We start from the raw sequence: 9,585 nt of genomic DNA, 5'->3' as shown, positions 1-9,585 counted from the left end.
CAATGAGGAGGCCTTGGATCTTGCATGAACTGGCTTAAGAATTGGACAGGAAAAGCAATATCGGGTCTTGTATGAGTAAGATAATTGAGTTTCCCAACAAGTTTCCTGAATAGTATAGGGCTACTAATAGGAAGACCCTCATGAACCCTTGAGTTGTAAATGATGAGATAATGGAGAACCACTAACAGAAAGATTGGAGGTATCAAATTCTGAAAGCATGTCCCAAACAAATTTGTGTTGAGACACGATGACACCATTCGTAGTATTAAGAACCACCATTCCCAAGAAATAGTTAAGACTCCCAAGATCTTTAATCTTGAAAGAAGAATCAAGAAAGGATTTAAGAATATTAATCTCCTCTAGATTGTTCCCAGTGATCAATATGTCATCAACATATACAGTGACATAAACCACCGAGGATCCCATAGATTTTGAAAATAAAGAATGATCATTCTGGGAAGACATGTACCCTCGTGTTTTAGAGCAGTGGACAATTTTCCATACCATTGCCGAGATGCCTGTTTTAAGCCGTATAAAGACTTTTGAAGCTTAAGAACTTGATGATTAGGAAGATCCATACCGGGAGGTGAATGCATGTAAATTTCCTCATCTAAATCTCCCATGAAGAAAACCATTATTAACATCAAGTTGAAAAAGGGGCCACCTTCGTTTGGTAACAACAGAAACAAGACCACGAATGGTAGTCATTTTGACAACAGGAGAGAAAGTCTCATTATATCAATTCCTTCCTTTTGAGTATCTTCTCTGGCCACCAATCGGGCCTTACAACGTTCAACAGTGCCATCTGCTCGGTGTTTAACTTTAAACACCCATTTGCTCTTAATAGCCTTCTTTCCAGGAGGAAGATCAACAACAACCCAAGTATTAGTATTCTCAAGAGCTTGAAACTTGGTTTCATGGCATCTTGCCATGTAGGAATATTTGTAGCCTCTTTGTACGAAGTAGGCTCATGTAAAGCAGATATAGCTGTTGTGAGAGTTTGACTGGAAGAAAGAAGTTGAGAAGAAGAACAAGACACAAAAAAGGAGCACGAATTAGTGACAGTGTGAAAGCAATGATGAGAAGAATTAGAATGATTACAGACATAATCATTCAAACAAGAAGGATGAACAAAAGGTCTGGAAGACCTTCTAACAGGTGGATCGTTAGAAGAAGGAACAGGAATATTAGAAGCAGCGGAATCGGGAATCGAATTAGAAGCGGAAGCAGAGGAAGAATCATCAAAAAATTGGTTGATGATATAAATGGATGGAAAAATTAATTCTTTCTTTGGATTTTGTGATTGAAGGGAATAAAGCTTCAAAGAAAACGACATCTCTTGAAATGATGATCCTATTTGTGTCAAGATCATATAAACGATAAGCCTTTTTACCAAGAGGATATCCCAGAAAAACAATAGGAATAGCCCGTGGTTTGAATTTGTCCCTTCCATGACTTAAAGTGGAAGCGTAAGCAAGGCAACCAAAAGACTTCATGTGAGAATAAGAAGGAAATTTTCCTGTCAAAACCTCAGGGGTTTTATTGTTAAGGACCTCAGTGGGGAAACAATTGATTAAATTTGTTGCTGTCAAAACACAGTCACCCCAAAACTAAACAGGAAGTTTAGGTTAAAACATTAAGGCTCTCGATGTTTCAAGCAAATGGTTATGCATTCGTTCAACACCACCATTTTTTTAGGAACAGCAACACAAGTTGTCTGATGAATAATGCCTTTACTTAATAAGTAAGCACGTTGAACTAGACCAGTCCCTAGTTCAAAAGCATTATCAGAATGAATGCATTTGACAGCGGTACCAAATTGATTGCTAACGATTTCAATGAAGGATTGAAGAATAGGAAAAGCATTGCTTTTAGTGGAAAGCAAATGTGTCCAAGTGGTTCTGCTATAATCATCCACAATAGTTAAAAAAATATTTGAAGCCATTATAAGTAGCTGCATGATAAGGCCCCCAAACATCAATATGAATTAGCTCAAAAATTTTACTAGTAGATGTAGAGCTAATAGGAAAAGGCATTTTATGTTGTCTTGCCTTAGGAAAAATATCACAATGCTCGATAGACTTAAAAGATGAATTAGAAATGAAAGATAATTTTTTTAATTTGTAAATTGGAAAATGTCCTAGACGATAATACCAAGTTTCAACGGTAACAGCAGAGTTACAAGATTTATTGAAAAGAAAAGAATTAGTAGCAAAAGTCTTGGTGGCTTCAAGAAGATAAAGACCATTGAGCATTTCACCAAGAAACATATGGCTCTTCAGAAAAGGGGCCTGTAAAACACAATTGTTTTTAGAGAAAAGAACGGTACCATCAGTATCAGAACATACACTTGAAATAGAAAGAAGATTAATTTTAAAATGTGGTACCAAAAGAATTTGAACAAAGAAAGGTTATCAGTTAAAGGAAGAATCCCATATTGATGAACTGTAACACTGGTGCCATTAGGAAGAGTGATGAAAATAGGATTTTGTAAAATGGAAACACTTGAAAAAACCAAGTTTTGATCATGACACATATGATCATTTGCACCAGTGTCAATGATCCATTTTGAAGAAAATTTAGAAGAATTACAAGACATGATACCACTGAAAGAGTCATGATTAATGGTTGTAGCGTTGTTAGCAGCAAAAGCATTAGAAATCCCAGGTTGGAGTTTGTTTTGCTGCAACAAAACCATTAAGTCATGATACTGTTGTTGAGTTATTCCTTGCTGATCAGCATGTTTATCATTTTGTTCTTTTTCTTCAGCAAGATTAGCAAACCTCTTTCCTTTAGCAAATTTATAGTCCTTTGGAAAACCAATCAACGTATAACATATGCTCACTGAATGTCCATTCCTTTTACAGTGAGTACACACCAGATTTCTTCTATTTTCTCTAGTTCCACCTCTGATCGGTCCTGCAGTATTAGCATGCATAGAAGAGAAGATGTAGCAAAAATCAGTGGTGGTGGTGTGAATTTCTCTCTTTTTTTCATATTGTATCAAAATCCCATAAGCACGATCGATAGATGGAAGAGGTTGCATCATTAAAATATTGCTTCTGATCATGTCATAGTTTGGATTTAATCCAACAAGAAACTGAATTAGTCTTTGATCTTCCTCTCTTTTGGCAAAAGCATGAGCAGCCCCACATGTGCAAGAAGGAATGTAATTGACAGCATTCAACTCGTCTCAATAGGATTTCATCTTAGCAAAATAAGTAGCAATATCACTACTTCCTTGGGAGATTTGACAGAGATTTTTTTGAAGTTGGTAGACTCTAGCACCACTAGCTTGTCCATATCTAGAATTAAGCTCGTTCCAAAGAGTTTGAGCTGTTTCGGCATATAGAACACTATCATGAATATCGTGATTAAGAGTGTTGAGAATCCAAGATATCACCATATCATTACACCTTTGCCAGAGGGCAAGATGTGCTTGATTAGCCGGCATAGGAACTGTGTTATTAATGAACCCAAGTTTGTTCTTAGCAGATAGAGCAATAGACATTGCTCATTTCCAGGCTCCATAACTATTGCCGTCAAAGAATTTTGAGATGAGAATCATGGCTGGGTGATCGGATGGATGAAGGTAAAGAGGATTAGATGAATCAAAGAAAGTATTAGGGACTTCCATTTAGAAAAAAAAAACAGAAAAACAAACAAAGAACGAGAAGAAAAAGACTTATGCGCTGAATGAAGACAAAAGAGACTTATGCGCCACATAACATATGCGGCACATATGTAGGACATGTAGACATATGCGCTTATAGTCACATATACGTTGGACTTATGCGGCACATATGTCTAAGACATATGCGCTGGAATGATTAGAAACAAATATTGACATTTTGGAATGGATTTTGAGTATGAAAGTTTGAAGGGTTTTAAACGAAAGTATAAGGAACAGTCAGCGAAAGTTTGAAGAAATTTTGACGGTTGAAAACCCGAGAAAGTGACAAAAGAGAAGAAAAAGAAGGAATTTATGTAAGAAATGAGAAGAAAACCAGCAGAAAAGGAGTAGCAACCTGAATATATTGATCAAAATATCAATAATCCAGAGAAAACGACTGATGAAGAAAGAAAAACTAGAGAAAAAAATGAAAAATCGGTTTAAATTGAAGAGCAGGCCTTAATAACCATTCTCTGATACCATGTAATCGTATAAACGATAACGCGAAAGAAAAGAAAGAAAAGTAGGGAAGAGAGAAATTTTATTGCTCTGAAATCAAAAGTCACCTACAAATGAAAGTAAACCTCCTATATATACAAATACATATGCGCCGCATATGTTGAGTAAACATATGCGCCGCATATGTAACATATGCGCTCACATTTCTCTCTAAATTTGTTAAATATATTATCTTTTATTTAGGCATTTTTTACTTAATATATCAATATTTACAACGTTTTTTTCCCCTTAATGTCTGTCCTTGTTATGTTAAATTTTTTGAGATATGTTTGTCGACTAATGTTTTGTAAAACATTTTGATTTTTTAAGCATTTATTTTAATTTTATGCATTTTTAACACGCATTTCTTCTTTTCTTTACAAAACGTGCTTTTGAACATTTTTAGAAAGGGGATCGGATTGCGGGTTTGATATAATTTTTATTTCCTAAGAAGGGGTATGATAGGTGAAAGAAGTGGGTATGTTTAGTCTAACCTATAAAAAATTATTAATAAATAATTCTTGTACATTGACAAATAACAAAATACCCATTTATAGCATTGTATAATTTGGTCTTTTGAAAAAACATCTATCTATTTAAAGAGAACTATGATATACTTAAATATGAAATCGAAAGTCGTAACATTCATTTTTCTTTTTAGAGTAGGTAAATTAGTGAAATTTGACATCAATATTAGAAATATGTGTTATGAGTATTCATAACTCAGTTGTTCTTGAATATGGGATTTTTCTTCTCCATAATGGCATCATGTAGTGCTTTTAATGCAGCTAAGTAAGCAATACCACACGTCCAAATCGTACTATAACTTGCTGGTGGGTTGATGAATTGAAGACGTTTCATATGGTACTCATTATCTCTTCAATTTATGATAAATTACGAAACTAGCCATTTCCATGGATGTGCTATATATCTATCATCATGCGAGAACTATTTCACACATATAGGAATGACTTACCCAACAACATGCCTATGTATCAACTTTAACTCATGTATAATCATCCACGTACACAAATATTTGTACATTTGGGTATATGTGTATGTATGTGTCACTCTCATAGGGCGACCTCCTTCAAATTCTGGCTGTACATATATAGTTACCAAATTAAAGTTTATCAAATCCCCCATCAGCATCTCTGTCGCATAAAAGTTACCTCGTTAGTCACACTTGGAGCAAGAACCATCAACTTCCAAACCCCACATTAAGATTAATGCTTGTTTAATTTTATATATGACCACCATCTTTTAGTCAATCTTTAGTTATATAACCAAACTTTTTGTTACATCGATGAATATTTAAAATGTGTATGTAATCTGTATGATGGTCTTTAAAAATTTTAACTTGAAATATCTTGGAATAAGTATTGAAATCTTAACAGTTGACTAGGGCTAGCAATTTATACACGAGACACTTATACACGACACGTACCTACACGACTTTAACAAGCAACGGTAAGGCCTTAACAGGTTTCGTGTACTAAACAGGTAAAATACCTGTTACCTGTAAGTACCTGGTTAGATTTTTATAATATATATATATATATATATATATATATATATATATATATATATATATATAATATTATAATTATAAACTATTATTATCCATTTATCCCCAAACCTTAACTCCCGTTTCCACTTTCACTTTTCCACTTTCACGTTTCCAAACCCTAACTCACTTCTCCATTGCCGCCACCACTTCTCCGGCCAAACCTCTCTTCGCCCGCCGCCCTTCTCCGGTGATTCCTCTGCCACCATTCTCAGCCAGCACCACTTCCTCACTGGACTTTCTCAGTTTCTCCTCTCCGTTGTCAGAGCCGCCGCCGCCCGCCGGTGCTTCTTTCTACTTAGTAATGTTGCTTGATAAAACTATATGAATATGCCCAATTGTCCATATGATTAAAATGACTAATTGACTATACTTATTTTGTGTTTAGGTTTGATTGTTTGCTTGCTTGGAATTGAAGATTTGAGAGAAAGACCAATTGGAGCTTGTAAGTTTGGAACTTGATGTTGTTTGATTAGAATTCGGATGCTTTATTTTAAGACTTTTATGAACTTTCAACGACTTTTATTTGCTTGTTATTGTTTGCTTCTATTGTTTTTTGTCTTAAAATTGTTAAGGATCTTGGATTTATATTTTATTTTAAGACTTTTATGAACTTTTGACGAATTTTATTTCCCTAAACAGGTTATCAAATATGTGTCACTAAACAGCTCTTATTGTGTATTATCGTGTATTACAGGTATTAACAGGTTCGTGTTCGTGTTTAGGATACAGGTACACGAAAAGTTTTCGTGTCGTGTACAGGTATACCCATTACGTGTTCGTGTCTTATCGTGTACAGGTATACACAATATGTCAGCCCTACAGTTTACTGACAAAAATTCTTTTTACTAACACAAGCTTATACAACTTTCAAACCTTTCTCAAAATACTGCACTTTAGGAACAAGAATGACTTCATTTGGATATGTTATGACTTATGATCAAGTTAGGACTCAAACAAGTGGGACGAAATATCTGATGAAAAAGACAGTTAGATCCTTCAATTAATCTATTATGTATGCCCAGTTTGAGGTATCAAACTCAATGAAATCTTATTAAACCACTTGGGTTGAAAATTTAACTCTTTAAACTTTAGACCCAAAATTCGTCTCATTTGGTTAACTTTTGACTGAGTTATGAACTCCTAAACCGAGTCTAGTATTCGGCTCATCATACTTTGTCTTCAAGTAAAAATATATGGAAATGGGATTATGAAAATCAAACAGAGTTTGAGGTAAAACAAATAAGAAAATTAATTGAAAGAAAGTCTCTCCTAGAAGTTTCATAGCGAACTAGATGGAATAAAGATGTTCCAATAAAAGTAAACATTTTTGCTTGGCGACTTTTCCTTGATAAATTACCGACTACAACCAATCTCTCAAATAAATGCTAGACGTGCCATGTGTTTTATATCAATTTTCTTCTAGAGACACTGAAATAGCACTACTACATAAACAAGTATTTGCCACCGATTTTTGCTATGAAAAAAATCGGTAGCAATTTTTGCTACGAATTAGCTACGGATTAGCTAGGGACACATTTTGCTATAATTTTGCTACGAATATTCCGTTGCAAGAAAAAATCCATAGCAAAATTGAGAAAATAAGTATTATAAAAATAACTTCAAAAAATCCGTAGAAAACTTGAGAAAATAAGTATTAAAAAATTAGTTCATAAAATCGGTAACAAAATCTGTAGCAAACTTGAGAAAATAAGTATTATAAAAATGAAATCCTAAAATTGGTAGCAAAATCCATAGCAACTTGAGAAAATAAGTATTGTAAAAATGATTCCAAAAAAACTAGTAGCAAAAATCCATAGCAAAATAAACAAATTAATATTTAAAACTTAATAACATAAAGTTTAGTAAAATTTGTAGCAAATTTGAGAAAATAAAAAAAGTATTTAAAAAATATTAGCATAAAATTCATTACGAAATGGTAGGAAAAGAAAACAAATTTAAAACTAATTTAGCACAACATGCTCCATAATACAGTAAAACCTTTAATATTAGGACCGAGATATTTTATTAATTTAGCGAGATACTATTATATCGATAACTTAATAATTTATTAATTTAAAGAGGTTTTACATATGACCTTTAAATTTCCAAGTGCAATGTACAATCACAAATTAATTGAATTTGTCAACATCTTCGCCTTAGATGACGCCAACAAGGCATAGGGATAGGGTCTGGTTGTAACTGCCTTCCCCCTATCCTTAGTATCGGTGGTGCCATCTTTCAGAACCGGTTTGTTACTTTTATTTTTATTATTAGTTTTATTAGGTATAGTTAAATTAGTCGGTTCTGGTTCGTCATCACTGATGACATTTTCATCAACTTCTTCCACCACCCCCTCAACCAATGGTGGTGGAATCCCAACCTTATTATCATATACCTTCCCACTTCTTAAAATACTTACCTGTTTAACATGTTACTTTGAGCTCGAACCGAAGTGTTTCGGGTTGACTATAGTGTCAGCACTTTCTTCAAATTAGCAACATCGAAGGCTAATTGACCAATCTACTTCGCCATTGCTTCTGAAGATTTATCTTTTAACTCGAACTGCTTCTGGGTATCTTTCTGGTTCTCTGCCACTAGTTTCAGCAAAGCATCTAATTTCGAGTGCACGGACTCGTCTAAATTACCCGAGGACCCCTTTTGTCGGTACTGATTTTGGCCACCCGATGAACTGTTGCCCCGGTAACCATCTTGGTTATACCCCCTACTGCTATTCTGATTATATGAACCCTGCTGATAAACACCTAGGCGGTAATTACTCTGCTGTCGATTTTGGATGGAACCCTGAAAGTTCGGGTTTGAATGACTCGCTACATTCCGTATCTGAAGTTCAGGTAGTTCCTTAGGACGGGGTGATAGGTGTTTGAGTTAAACCCTTGACCCTTGGAATCCCTGTATGCATAGTTTACCTCTTTGGGTTCCTCCTCATATCCGGGACAATTTTTTGTTGTGTGCCTGAGTTCCCCAAGGTCTTCACAAACTGAGAACTTTATCTCAACTTTACCAAACTCCTTCTTCTTATCTTTCTTGCAAAGCAAGCTCTCACTCCAACTCTGCTATCCGTTCAAACTCACTCGATGCTTATTTTACTAATCTGCTGATCGAGTGTTTTCTTCTTCTTTCGGCAGCTGCCTCAGACTTAGAGTCTTAACACATCAGCTCTAAAAATCCCAATCATCTTCCCTGGGCTGATTCAACAACTTACTGTTACTTGAGGCCATTAAATGTTTTCATATGTCATTTCGTCTACAAAACCCTTTACCAATTCCTATAACTCGATCCGATGGTGCTGCTATTTTCTGATCATCTCTTTAAAACGAGTGAATGCCTCATGAAAAAACTCACCCGAAAACTGTGAAATGTGATGGATCTCAATTCTGGCCTCATCTGTCTTCGTCTATGAATAGTATTCATTTAAGAAAGTTTGATGCATCTCGCCCCAGTTTCAAATATTGTACATTTGTAATGAATTGAACCAATGTTTGGCCTTATCCTTTAATGAAAATTGAAACAGCCACAACCGAACTTCATCCTGATCATACGTACCATCACCAATTGAACTACAGATTGCTGAAAAATCAGACAAATGAGAATACGAGTCTTCTGAAGCCATCCGGTGAAAATTTGGCATAATGTTAATGTAAGGCGGATGCGAGCTGAATGTCCGTCGTCCTGGTATACGCACATGCGGGACTATAGGGGAAGCACCTCCTGAAATAGCCACTTTGAACCGACTGTTTGCACCCTGAACTAGAGCTACAATATTTCTTCTTCGCCCCCCTCTGTTAATCTGGCCACCTTTATTAATCTAAATCCCATAACCTCT

At 35.1% G+C, this 9,585-nt stretch overlaps 1 protein-coding gene across 1 annotated transcript; it reads right to left on the bottom strand.

Moving 5' to 3' along the window:
* Positions 1-1,636: 1,636 nt before the first annotated feature.
* On the bottom strand, positions 1,637-3,511 carry LOC143632189 (uncharacterized). Its single transcript, XM_077100762.1, has 4 exons — positions 3,289-3,511; positions 2,447-3,192; positions 2,155-2,291; positions 1,637-1,904 (listed from the first exon to the last, which is right to left on the bottom strand). Exons 1-4 carry the CDS (start codon positions 3,509-3,511, stop codon positions 1,637-1,639), a joined length of 1,374 nt encoding a protein of 457 aa, XP_076956877.1.
* Positions 3,512-9,585: the final 6,074 nt, after the last annotated feature.

The sequence above is a fragment of the Bidens hawaiensis genome, unplaced genomic scaffold, assembly GCF_021521415.1.
Source record: "Bidens hawaiensis isolate Kalapana, Puna unplaced genomic scaffold, B.hawaiensis_p1.1 tig00006368_1, whole genome shotgun sequence".
Taxonomy (NCBI): Eukaryota; Viridiplantae; Streptophyta; class Magnoliopsida; order Asterales; family Asteraceae; genus Bidens; species Bidens hawaiensis.
The sequence above is the reverse complement of the archived record's forward strand: the minus strand, read 5'-3'. Positions and strand labels throughout refer to the sequence as shown.

Coding starts and splice junctions, on each gene's coding strand:
- LOC143632189 (XM_077100762.1), bottom strand. CDS start 3,511: ATGTCTATTGCTCTATCTGCTAAGAACAAACTTGGGTTCATTAATAAC. Junction 3,193..3,288: donor TAGATATGGACAAGCTAGTG/GTGCTAGAGTCT, acceptor AATCCTATTGAG/ACGAGTTGAATGCTGTCAAT. Junction 1,905..2,154: donor GCTGTTACCGTTGAAACTTG/GTATTATCGTCT, acceptor GGATGATTATAG/CAGAACCACTTGGACACATT.